We start from the raw sequence: 12,967 nt of genomic DNA, 5'->3' as shown, positions 1-12,967 counted from the left end.
TAAACATAAAACCCACTTCTGCTACTTTCATATCATACCTTAATGAAGTGTCATCAGATTTACTTTGTTCCACAACAGTTTGGTGGTTTATCCAATAATTGTGGACGACAAGAAACTATAAACCATGAATTTTTCAACGCTCCGCAGATTATTGTTTCAAAACATTTATTCTAATGCAGGGCTCTTCAAATCGGCAATGCCAAATGGTTCGCGATAAGAAAAGTTTGAAAAACACTTTTTTTTTAATGAATCCATGCACGCATTGCATACTGTATATTAGGCCTGCCCATAATTTTTCGTCTCGCGGGCCACTTTCACATGACGAAATTCGTTGCGGGTCGCAACAAACGTTAGTACCACACTTTAATACCAGCTAAATCCCGATTTCGGTGTAATATACATAATACATAAAAGACAAGTTTATGAACATAAAATCAATCAAGTTAATAAATATTTACTGGTTAATGAGTAGAGCTGGCAAAATATTAAAATATCAAATCGAATATTAGAATAGCGGTTTACACGGGACGTGGACATGACCTTCGCGGCCCACCGAATCAAAGAAACAATCATTACACAACACATTTGCGGATTTCTGACGACCACACGAGAATCTACACACAGTTCTCACTAACGAAGACGTCAAAATCGAGTCTTATATTTGCGTTATAGTGTTTTTATTCAATCATTTTCAGTGGCTATGATACTGTATCAATGTTTACATTAAGCATAATATGCGGGAATATCAAGTGTTAGTAGGCCGTTTCGTAAAATTTGAAACAACAATACAAGTATTTATTTAACGAGGTAACAATACAAAGATTTCTGAACGAATATATATATACTAATTTGAATATGTAGCAATGTCGTAAGTCAATTTTATCAGAATTTTTGACGGATACGCAGTGACGACATTTCCGAGATCTTCAAACATAACATAAACTGAAATACACACATAAAAGGACAACGAGCCTCGGAGCCAGTACCAAAGATATTGTTGACTTTTTATTTTACTTTGGCGATAAAGCTGACAGGAAAGAAAGCAATCAGAATGAAATTAATTTGCAAATTTAGGCTCCAAATTCATTCCTATAATTCCGGTCAGCGAGCGGGCCGCATAAAACAGTCGGACGGTCCGCGCAAACTTGCTTGCTAGATTGAGATTCGCTAAGCAATGACTCGCGCGATATTAAATGCACATACAGGGTGTACAACCTTTTCGAAAACGGAGTAGGGCCGTCAGAGAAATCGGGTCTCTTTGATATGGGTTATAGTCAATTAAACTGATTTTTCTTGAAATATCTCATTTACTCTCGCGGCTAAAACTTTAAATGAACGTTCAAATTTTACTGAGACTAGAGTAGCAGCAAGAATGACTGAATTGATACCTTTTTGCGACGTCACGATCTACCACAATGTGTTACAAACATGGCAGAGTATGTCAACGATACCGAGTATTGCCAGCAGCGTTGTACAGAGTGAACCCTTCTCCATAGAATAATAAGCAGACAAGAATATTCATATACCATAATATTATCAGAATTATAAAAAAAGAGACAGAAAGCAGTTTCAAAGAATGGATGTTAGTTAGCCAACTGCACCCAAATTAACTAAAACCTCGACAGCACCCATTTGATCTTCTTTGCGAGCCCAATCCAACGCAGTGTGGCTAAAATTAGCTTCAAAGTCCGGCCTTGCATTTGGATCCATATGACATTCAAGAACCAGATATTTGATGACATCCATTTTGCCACACTCGGCAGCAATATGAAGAACATTTCTTCCAAGATTGTCCAACTTTTCAATACGAGCTCCATTTCGTATAAGATTTTTAGCTAGGTGTAAGTGTCCACCTTTAACTGCTTCCATGAGTGGAGTACTCCCACAGGAATCTTGTTCATCCAACCTGATTGAATGTAATACAAATGGAAAATATACCAATAAGTTCAAAAGTGAAAGAACAAATCAATTTTCAAAATTGAGGGAAAAAAATTTAATTGGAAAAGTTGTAATTTCAAGTAAAATTGCTTGTCCAAGGATGCCAGACTTTGGTTTTAAGAAACATCATATGATAAAATTTATTCATGCGGTTTAATCATATGGCAAACCACGATCTCTTCGTCCGGTTACTAGTCCATGTCAGGTATGGGACCAATTATTTGTTTTCAGATGCATAAACGTGATGGTGGAGGAAGCTGCAACCGACAAGCGATTATGTGAACCATCCTGCAGCGACGAGGAGTCCAGCAATCCAATGCACATAATTAACCCTGTATGGTATTCGAACCCACACAGGATAATCAGAGGTGCTGTGACAAGCCCATTCTTAATGCTTAGCACAATTCACCAAACCGCAATTTTAAGTAATGTGCCATTCAAAATATTGTCGAGCTATAGGACGGTGAACATAACACCTGTCGCCTCAATTTTTCAAAAATATCAGTATATATAACCTTGGTGCACACTGGGATTTGTAAAAATGTTAGGCAAAGAGACTTAAATTTTTTCTTTACAAAGAATTGCACACGTTCTGAATAACATAATAGTCTCACAACCCTTTTTTTTTCCAATATTTATAAATGAATCAGATCACCATCGTAGATTTCTACAGCTAATGGAATGTTGCTGATTTTTTCAAAATAAAATCCAATTATTAAACGATGTACCTGGAATCACATTTTTGCATAAGAATATCAAGAACTTCCTTTTTCCCATGCATTGCAGCGGTATGTAAAGGTGTACGGCCATTGTTACTGACTGTTTTCCATATCAATCCATCCAAATTCAACAAATAATTCACCATATCTACATCACCTAGTCGACACGAAATATGAAAGCAATTCCATCCATCCTGAATAACAAAGAAAACTTTATTGGACCTAAAGCAAGAATTTCCAAGGCATAATGAACATTTCATGACAAAATTCATGGAAGGCTGATACAAAGCAAAATAGACTCAGAAAAATGCCAACGACTAGACACCAATGACTTGCAGTTAGCAAAAGCTCAAACTTTTCATTGTCGGGATGAATTGGGATTGCTAATTCCATTATCGCAACATGCTAGAGCAGACATGGGCAAAGTACGGCCCGCGGGCCAAATCCGGCCCGTTGGGTAATTCGATCTGGCCCGCCTAATGCTGCCACAACCAAACCGAAATTTTGATGTTTTAGCTAAAATACCTCAAGAAATTTGTTGAGATTGTGGTCAAATTTAGTTTTGGAACGAGGCATATTGTTTTCTACCTTTGCTTTGTAACACTGTAAATATTGTTCATGAAATGTAACTTTCTATGTAATACTTACATGGCCCGGCAGTCTAGGTGGGCAAAATTTTTCGCCCCTGGTTCAAAAACCATGCCCACCCCTGGGCTAGAGCGAGTATAGATAACCATATTATAAATAGATTGCATGCACTAACTTTTTTTTAATAATGTCACATTGCGTTGATATGGGATTTTAGACTTAGACAAACACCAATCGATTTCAATAAGGGAACCTAAAATGGATACCCAGTTTGTTGTTCAAAGGGTAAATATTATGTTATACCTTGTTTATTAAATGAATATTTGCTCCCCTGCTAATAAGCAAATCAACCACTTTTAAATTTCCTTCTTTGGTACAGGCGAGCATTAACGGAGTCCAATCACTTATTTTCAAACTATCGACCGGCACATCACAATCTAACAAATATTTTGCCACATCAAAATGTCCATTGGCAGAAGCTTCATGTAGGGGGGTTTTTCCATCAAGATTTTTCAAATCCAGGGAGACATTCCAGATTTTATGAAAATATTCAACAAGATCCAAAAAACCATGACGACTTGATAAGTGTATAACAGAGTCACCGGATGCTTTGTGTCTCATATTTACTAAATCCACAAAACTTGAAATATCAGATTCAAGGAATGCCTTCAGTTTATCGTAATTCCCTTTTTGAATGAGTTTCCATAGTTGTTTTTGTCTTTTAATATTTTCAGACATCGCGAAACCTCATTTGACAAAATCCCTCAATGCGTCTTGCAAAGCTTCGTGATCCACTTTATGTTTCATTAAAAACTTGCCATTAAAATGAAAAACTGGTATATCATACTTGTACAAGTCAAACCAATTGGAATTTTCCTTACGATCGATAAAAACTTGTTCAAACTTGACCTTTCCTTTATAAGATTCTAATTCCAGTTTTGCTTCGTCACATAAAGGACAATGCTTCTTTGTGAAAAGTGTTAATGTAGGAATTGATGAAGTAGAATAGAACTTTGGTAACAAAAGTATTTTTAATTTATTCCTACATAAAGTTGTTACGAAATATAGCATCTAAATTCACAAAATAGTTAAAATATCATTAGCGTCAGACAATGAAGCACTCAAGGTCAAACATCACTGCCCAATGCAAACAAGTAATTGTTTCAAAATCATGGCAAATATGGAAAACAACATTTGCCATTTTCAAATATTGAGTATAAGGCATAAGGCTGAAAACCAATAAACTTCAAAGATTCGATAAAAATGAATAACAATTTTTATGGCACTTAAAAATACTATAAACCAAAGCTATTCGACTCCAATTTCTGAGTCATGCAGGAAGCATAGTCTCAAGACTAGGATGAAAACTTCTCATTCATGTGTACTAAAATAAAGAAATTGCACATAGAATAATGTTGCATACATATTACAGTAATATTTAATTCACTGTAACAAGATAAACACAAAATTCCCCTAGACAAATCAAATTCACTAACTAGCTAAACCCCAAATTCCCTTAGTCTGTTACAGTGGCACATGTATGATCCATAGAAATAATTTTTGCAACGACATCCTCCAACTTAAAATTCAAGTTCATATTCAGATGGCTTTAGCATAGAACGAGTGCTAAAGTGTTTCCCTGTTCATCGATGTAGCAGTGATAAAATTGTCTATGATCCGTGATAACCATGTGGTCCATTATCAGAGTTTGGATCAATTTTACTTTCGAGCGCATAAGCGGGAATTCTAACATCAAACTGTGTACCATCAGGTCTCTCCATTCTGAACATTCCCCTGTTACACAAAAAATAACAGTTGTACTATTAATATTAAAGTATTGGTAGATTGTTATATGAAATTTGACAACCTCGAACAAATAGGACTGGGATAATGTGCTAGATATGTCCCTTCCTAATTAAGCAATGAGGCTTTCCTTAGAATTTTGTTACAAATAATGTGTTACATGTTACACCTATTATTAAAATGAATTAATAACAATTGCTTGTCATCAATGAAAATATATGTTAGGTATATATATGGAATGCAAAACTATGTCATGCTGACACAAAAAACTTATACATATCACTTACCACATATGTCCAGTAGGTGAATGTAACGATACATGGCTGCTATATTGAAATGCAGGCTGTTGTTTTGATAACACTGGTTCCTGCAAATAAGTGCGAAAACATAAGATAAGTTTTTGATTTTGACATTGTATAGACCAAAAAATCTTCATCTCAAAAACTTTTTGAAAATGGTGACATATTGGTTACAAATACAATAAACTTTACTTCCACCATATATTACTTGCAGATTGATGAAACTCTGTTGAAAACGCATAATGCAAACAGATGTGTGAAATTGATAGTGTTAACACAAGGTTGGGTTATTGCATGCTAATCTACAGCAGAACCATCTGTTATATAAACCAGACCTAGATGAAAGTTAGTACAATTGTAGATACCATTACTACCATGACATGATAAAAATATATTGTGTCCTGAAAAGATAACACTATAGAAGGAAACAATTACCGCCTCGGAAGCAATCATATCTATTCATTTTTTATTGAAAGATTTTGAGTTTTGCTAACATACCCTGCCAATCACCCCTCGACCCCGAACAGTTTTAACGGATCCATTGCTGATAATTCGCCAGTGTCTTTCTCGCAGTTGAACAGGGGATTTTCCAAGGTTTTCAATACGGATGCAATAACGCCACTAGGAAGGGAAAAACATCTTTCAGTTTGAGTTCTAGAGAAAATGATTTTTTTTTCAGGGCAACTGGAACCCATGAACTTTCAGGGCCAGAGGTGTTTGGGGGTAATAACTCTACTGTTTTAACCCACCAATCCCACTACACCCCTGCCACTGATTGTGCCAAGTCTCCCAGTATGAACTTCATAGGTTTTCCAATGTCGCTCTCTCAGTTGAACAGTCGTATTTGAAAAATTCTCAATCCTGATCAGGTATCTCCACTTGTAATAATTGAAATGATAATAAAAACAAACTTAACAAAGTATAAAACATGCTACTCGTTAGAAAATGCAAGCAAACAATAAGTTGTTAATTTCAGTCGTAAACAATAATAGAACAGGCAGTGGGGAATACAAAAAGGTCAAGTCTTAAAGCCTTCAAATCTCAGCAGGAGATATGGCACTGCCGGTGTAATAAACTCGATTTGTGTCTGTATCTCATGATACATACCAAAAATCTTGGTACTCAAAAATATCTTCCTAACTAATAGAAAGATTGATCATTTACATATTGGTAAATTGAATATTGTATCAATTATGAAAAATGATATATAATTTCAACCAATTTTAGATCTCATATCAACTGCAGAATGCAGACATAATATAAATTGAGAAAATTCAAATATTGTCCGATGAATGCAGTAATCTTATTTTGAAATTGAAAGTATAGAATCTAAAATCTCACCCAATATTCATGCATATTTTGATTATCCTGTAATAAAATAAGATAACATGTTAACCAACTGAGGCATCTGCTGCTGACCTTGTGCTGCTGTTGCTGGCACAATGACTTGATAGTGTTTCACTGCCCCTTGTCAACTGCGGTAAATTTTGTGTATTTATTAAATTTATATTATGCTTTTTCTATCCAGAAAGATGTTATTATGGTTTTACACATCACAGAAACATGGCAAGTTATGCATAAGAATATTGGATTTGCTATCTATATTAATAAAAAGCAACTGCATAACTTCATATCATATTAAAAACTAATACAGAAAGACGGTGTCACAAATAATCATAGGTTCCAGTAATGTTTTCAAATGTTGATAAACAAATTCAATATCAGATAACACAACCTGCCATTATTGGTATGGTTTGAAGATCACAGTTTAAATCCCTGGGTGACCTTCTAATCAAGAATGATACAATTACAGTCACTTTCCAACTTTCTTGTCAAACAAAATCAATATTCTAAATATTCTATTTTATGAATATTACCTTAGCACCAAGAAAAAATGGCATCGCAGTTACTCTTATATCTCCGGTAGTTTCTTGATGAACTTTTGACAGTTCCAAACACATATGATTCTTTTCTTGCCATGTTATTAGTGTCTTTGTCGCTTGAGGAACTATTTGATATGTGAAACGATTAACTTTTTAGTTCAACTATTACAATAGTAGTTTAACCTATAACTAAAAACTAGAAGTAAGTTGGAAAAATGTGTAAATTCCCAATTACAGAAATCAATCATGATTCTTATATATGATGGCAACAGCTGATGGCAAAGACACAAAACCCACCTGGAAAAGCTTGTTAAACATAAAATTAAGCAAGTAACAACTCACATGTCAGCAGCTAAAAGATATATATCAAAAGTCAGAGCCTTGAGAAGGTTTTACACTACGAATCCAGATCAATAACCGTTTTCCATAGTTGGTTGCGATCGTTTTAGACTTCTTAACTATTCATAAAGAACTATAAACTGGGAATGAGTTGATAAAATAAATTGCTTGGTAGTTCAACCATGGCAAAGTAAGATTTTTTCAAAGAATACATTTCTCAATAAACTTTTACTAGTTGACTTACGCTTAGAAGACATTGGATCATAACTTAAAAATTTATCGAACAACTCATGATGAATCGGAATTTTTTCAGAGGTTGTATATGGTAAAATATCTTCTTGACTGACATAATCAAGACCAGGAATTGTGTATAATGATTGACCTCTTTCATTGTTACCAAGGAATGTTACGGCTTCGCTTTGAGCATTCTAAACAGACAAATATTTGAGTCAAAAAAATGTTACCCGCGAGTACAGTAAAATAGTTTAAAAGCACACAGCTTTCAAAACATTTGGCCCATTAATAGGTCTTAAAATACCACATTAACTAAATTTACATGCTGTCATTATAACAAGCTATTTGCCAAGAAATAACCAAAATAAATACTGACAACCTTTTCAAAGCAGTCTGATTTGGTAAAATACCCGACATCTCAAGTGAACAGGTACTGGACCTGCTAATGTTCTGTTGATTCCTATTTTAAACCGTTCTACCATATTCAATAAGAGTATCATCTGTGTTGCAAAATTTAACAGGGCAATATAACATCATTTCAAAATAAATAAATTGAAAAAAAAATTGTAAAAATGTTCATACAATATGTGGACAATCTCTTGAGTCAACTAATGTTTGATAATATGTCAAAGTTCTTGCAATAACTTGTTTTCCTGATGAACCATCTTCTGGTACTCTGTGTCAAAATAAATTATAATACAATAATTAAATGCTTTACCAGAAGTTGAGAAAATATACAAGAAAGGGAAATCCTAATAACTCCCCAATCACTAGTCCACTCCACTAGCCTGTGGGCGAGATAGCTAACTGACGTAGGCCTACTTCAATTGTAATATTGTTATTCTCAGGATAAAAATGACTGCAACAATAACACATATACCTATCCTTGCCATCTGTATGATCACTCTTGTCTCTTTCGTAAAGCTGTGCAGACCATGGAAACAAAATTACTCCCCGATAGCCGAAAACTTTATGAAGAAACAATTGACCTGTTTCATATCTTCCTTCTGTTTTAGGTGTTTCAAACTTTCCCACACTTTCCAGTTTGGGTCTAAAACAATTGAACAAAGATGGTGGAAAAGAGTAATGAGCTTGTTTCAATCAGTATTTTGCTGCAAACTTTGATGAATTGCACACCGGTGTGGCTCATCATGCTAAGCATGATCATGAATCGGATACGCTCGCCACTGCACCTCTGATTACTCTGCGTGGGTTCGCAGGTTCGAATCCCATGCGGGGATGGTTATGTGCGAGAGGATTGCTGGACCGTCGTAGGGTGGTTCATGGAACGGCTGGTCGGTTACAGCTTCCTTCACCATCAAGTCCATGCTTCCGAAAACGAATAACCAACTAGTCCCATACCCGACATGGAATGGTAACCGGACGAGAGCCCGTGGTTAGTCATATGGTTAAGCCATCTTATCAGCTTTCCTCTCACCTGGATAAATATGTAAATCCAAAAAAAAAAATTGAATATTGATTTTGATAGATTGAATAAAATAGAATTCAAATTAAAGAATTGCATCTATTTGATGAATTTAGCAAATCCAAAAATTTACATCTACACAACTGATCAACCGATACCAGGATACTGTGATATAATGAAAATATGAAATACTTAATTTATTGTCAAAAGATTTAACAAAAGTGTTTTCGTACTTCGACGATGAGTATCTTTTTGTGTTACATATATATGTCTTCTTCATTTCATTGAATGGAACTGGTTTCTTAGGAGTTTGCAGGGTGGTGAAACAGGCGACACTTTTTTTACTAGAGCCCCTATTGACATTTTGAAGTATTCCAGGCTGATCAGCTAGCAACCGTAATCCAATTCTATGTATCATCTTGCATTTGTCCATTATTGCTTTGAATTTCAGTTTCAACTTCTTAACTCGTTTAGCAAACTAACAAAATTTGCTAATTGTAAATCAAATAAATTAATTGTCGTTATGTCTTCTGAGGACCTTTAGTTAAGTTATAATAATCAAAAATTGACAGCCAAACCCTACGACGAACTAGTCTAAAATTAGCAGTACCTCGGTACAGTACCGTACCAATGGCAATAAGTGGCGCCTGGATTGTTGTTTTGAATAAAAATGATAGTTCAGTAGTTTCGATAATGTGAGCCATTTTGCAAGTGCCTACTTTCTGAAACACTCTTAAATATCAGCCATAAAAATGGGGTTCCTTTAATTAGACGCTCTCTGGGAATGCGTAACGCGTATGCAACAGCTTATTACAAACTAGCTGTGACCCACATTTTCTGCCGCAGAATGCTTTTTTCTACCCAACGTACTACTGTGGTACCGGTACCGTACTAGTTGGTCCGATGCAAAGTGACTGTAGTCACTCTGGTCCGATGCATCTGCTATTTTTCATTGGCGCCGCAGCATAGGATTTACATATTTATCCCGGTACCGTACTAGTTGGTCCGATGCAAAGTGACTGTAGTCACTCTGGTCCGATGCACCTGCTATTTTTCATTGGCGCCGCAGGATGACGCTGCAAGCGACTTTTACCAATATGTGGGCTTTGCTTTTACAAGTTACCTTCTCCGGTGCTCGTGTCAGACCGGTATGTTAGTCGTTGGTCAGACTGGTGAACCAATGTCACATTTAAAGCACATATGCCAAATAATGTACATCGAATTCGTCATATATGTGCACGGGACAAAGAATAGTGTATACAGAAGCTGTACAAACTGATTGGAGCCTCAAAAGGTTTATGTGTTTTCGTGAGGGGGTAGTTAAAATTTAGTGTTGCATAGGTGCAACATCTTCCTTCAGGAGTAGATTTCGGTTGATAAATTCACTCAGATTCGTCTGCTCAGTTTAGCCAATTACGTTGGTTTATCGAGCAGATAACGTAGTTAATGAGTTTCATATGTCATATAAGGTGCAATCAGGTTTATCAGTAATCAGTAATCAGTAGTTTATTTCTCATCATACTTAAAATAGGCACAAACATACAAATTGCAATAAATTAAATTATAAATTGGCCATATTTCAGGGTGAAGGAGACGCGAGAAACCAATACTGGTTATCGAGCAGCGGCACCTATAAAATAAGTCTAACACTATAATATAAAAAACAAAAACAAAAAAACGAACTAAGTTTAAATAAATTGAGGAAAAAATACATAAAATATCTCGAGACGATCTGCTGTAACCAGCAATAGCTCGCTTCAACCAAAGTGACTATAATAGTCACTTAGGCTTCAACAAAAAGATGCAGTATATGAGAATTTGCGGAGCAGGGAAAAATTTGGCTTCCGATAATTTTGTTGTAAACAGGGGGCGTGATATAAAGTATGCACAAGTGAAAAGATTCAGATTTATAACCAAATGAAATCGAGGTATATTAGGCATAAGTACGTGGTTAGAATAATAGAGAAGTGTATTAGATTAATTCAGATTCTCTATTTGTATTTTCAGCGATCTAGCAGAACAATTGCAAATATGCCGAGAGGTAGAATTTTTGCAGAAAACTGCGTTGAATTAGCGCGTATTCTAATGTCACACTTTTAAATAAAGAGGCACTTTGAGATAAAAAGGCAATCGAGACTTACAATTACGAATATGATGACGCTGGTCTCGATAAAACACGTAATTTCCAGAACAATATTTATGTAGCTAAGATTTTGAGACTGAAAAATCAGATCATTTCAGCATTTTGACTGTCGGAATTTATATGAACATCCGATAGGTATCTAAAATCTAAAGTGGAAATTTAGTCGTATTTTGACAGTCAGAGTGCAGCGCAGATAAACAGAAAAGCTAATTCAACGTTCAGGGTAATATTTGACAACACCGTTATGATATATATTACAATCCACCCATGAGCCAATATAAATATACTAATTGCTGAGAAAACAATAAATGTATACACGAAAATAAAATTGGTCTGAACACAAATGCTGCAGAAAACTACTGCTGGTAAGTGTTTTTATAGCGTCTCTCAGAGTGGGGGCAAGGCCGGTCGATAAATGCAAACAAAAATCTGGAGTAAAAAAACACATAGGTACCTAGGGTCAAAAAAATTATCGAAATTGTAAAAATGTGAATAAATACACAAATTGCCAACGATTTTTCTGCTACTGGAAAAAATTATTCTTAATTTTTTCGCAGAGTAACGCGATCAAAATGACTTTCACACTAAAATTTCTTTTGTCGATAAAATACATAACAGCAAGTAAGTGGCAAAAATAAATGTCTTTGATTGAGTATCTATCTGAACGAACACTAAATAACTGAAACAGAGCGTAAACCTACGGAGACGGACCTATAGCTATCTTTAAATAGGTCTACACAAACCTATCGGAACAGACCTGTAGATATCTTGCAAAGGTCATTTGATATACCTCTGGTTCATTTTTCAGTCAAAACAGCAAACTTGTGGGCAGAATTTCCGCGTATAGATTCTTGCTACCTTTTGTAGAACTTACTTGCTAACTGTAAAATCGTGATTGGTCTAGGTCTAACTCTAAGGCTTAGACCCAGACCAATCACAATCATGAAGCGGACCTTGAAACACTAGCGGGTCCAGATGAGCTCTATCACATCACCATAGACATGGAGTATCGCAATAATGAAATCGCAGCTATTTATCTAATATTATTGCAATTAGTTATCACCTTAACAATTATTCGTGAATAATTTTGTCTGGATGTAAGTACCGTGTTTCCCCGAAAATAAGACTGGGTCTTATTTCAATTTTTCTCCGAAAAATAACACTGGGCTGATTTTCGAGGGATGTCTTATATTTTCATTTATCATAAACAAATGTACAAAATATGAAAACTGGTATTCAGTTACTTATTAATAACACGTTTTATTCAAAATAACTGTTAAACATAGATTAACAATCATTAAAAACGCGTAGGAAAGATTTCTTGATTGACTAGGTTTTTTTCGTGGGTAGGGCTTATCTAAAATCATTTCAAAATTCATGTCACATAATGTCTGGTGGTCGTTGTTAAAGTTTCCAAGAGCTTTGCAGATATCTTAATCAGTAAGCAACAATAAATAAACTCACGAAATTTTTTTTTGTTCGTTTTTGTTACGCGTGAAAGCAAGATGTTATCCGGCGAAGGATAAACCTAACCACACACGCAACAAATTATTTGTTTTGTTACGGTCGCGACGTAAAAGCAACTTTTAGTTCTG

At 35.3% G+C, this 12,967-nt stretch overlaps 2 protein-coding genes across 3 annotated transcripts; both read right to left on the bottom strand.

Moving 5' to 3' along the window:
• Nucleotides 1-1,511: 1,511 nt before the first annotated feature.
• LOC120326269 (ankyrin repeat domain-containing protein 16-like) lies at nt 1,512-4,115 on the bottom strand. The gene is made up of 3 exons (XM_039392530.2): nt 3,549-4,115; nt 2,667-2,851; nt 1,512-1,906 (listed from the first exon to the last, which is right to left on the bottom strand). The coding sequence occupies exons 1-3, from the start codon at nt 3,981-3,983 to the stop codon at nt 1,588-1,590; spliced, it is 939 nt and encodes a 312-aa protein (XP_039248464.2). The 5' UTR covers nt 3,984-4,115; the 3' UTR covers nt 1,512-1,587.
• Nucleotides 4,116-4,315: 200 nt separating this feature from the next.
• LOC120326268 (polymerase delta-interacting protein 2-like) lies at nt 4,316-9,738 on the bottom strand. Of its 2 annotated transcripts, none has more exons than XM_039392528.2 (9): nt 9,463-9,738; nt 8,684-8,854; nt 8,386-8,479; nt 7,814-7,997; nt 7,225-7,355; nt 6,689-6,715; nt 6,097-6,225; nt 5,336-5,415; nt 4,316-5,039 (listed from the first exon to the last, which is right to left on the bottom strand). In XM_039392528.2, exons 1-9 carry the CDS (start codon nt 9,660-9,662, stop codon nt 4,916-4,918), a joined length of 1,140 nt encoding a protein of 379 aa, XP_039248462.2. In that variant the 5' UTR covers nt 9,663-9,738; the 3' UTR covers nt 4,316-4,915. The 2 variants fall into 2 exon arrangements, with proteins under 2 accessions (XP_039248462.2, XP_039248463.2); XM_039392529.2 differs by lacking the exon at nt 6,097-6,225 and adding an exon at nt 5,846-5,968 and having other exon boundaries at nt 9,463-9,736.
• Between the last annotated feature and the right edge of the window lie 3,229 nt (nt 9,739-12,967).

Source organism: Styela clava, chromosome 4 (assembly GCF_964204865.1).
Source record: "Styela clava chromosome 4, kaStyClav1.hap1.2, whole genome shotgun sequence".
In the NCBI taxonomy this organism is placed as follows: domain Eukaryota; kingdom Metazoa; phylum Chordata; class Ascidiacea; order Stolidobranchia; family Styelidae; genus Styela; species Styela clava.
The sequence above is the reverse complement of the archived record's forward strand: the minus strand, read 5'-3'. Positions and strand labels throughout refer to the sequence as shown.

Coding starts and splice junctions, on each gene's coding strand:
- LOC120326269 (XM_039392530.2), bottom strand. CDS start 3,983: ATGTCTGAAAATATTAAAAGACAAAAACAACTATGGAAACTCATTCAA. Junction 2,852..3,548: donor ATATTCATTTAATAAACAAG/GTATAACATAAT, acceptor TTTGTTATTCAG/GATGGATGGAATTGCTTTCA. Junction 1,907..2,666: donor ATGCAAAAATGTGATTCCAG/GTACATCGTTTA, acceptor ACATTCAATCAG/GTTGGATGAACAAGATTCCT.
- LOC120326268 (XM_039392528.2), bottom strand. CDS start 9,662: ATGGACAAATGCAAGATGATACATAGAATTGGATTACGGTTGCTAGCT. Junction 8,480..8,683: donor CATACAGATGGCAAGGATAG/GTATATGTGTTA, acceptor ATTTTGACACAG/AGTACCAGAAGATGGTTCAT. Junction 5,040..5,335: donor TCACCTACTGGACATATGTG/GTAAGTGATATG, acceptor TTTGTGTAACAG/GGGAATGTTCAGAATGGAGA.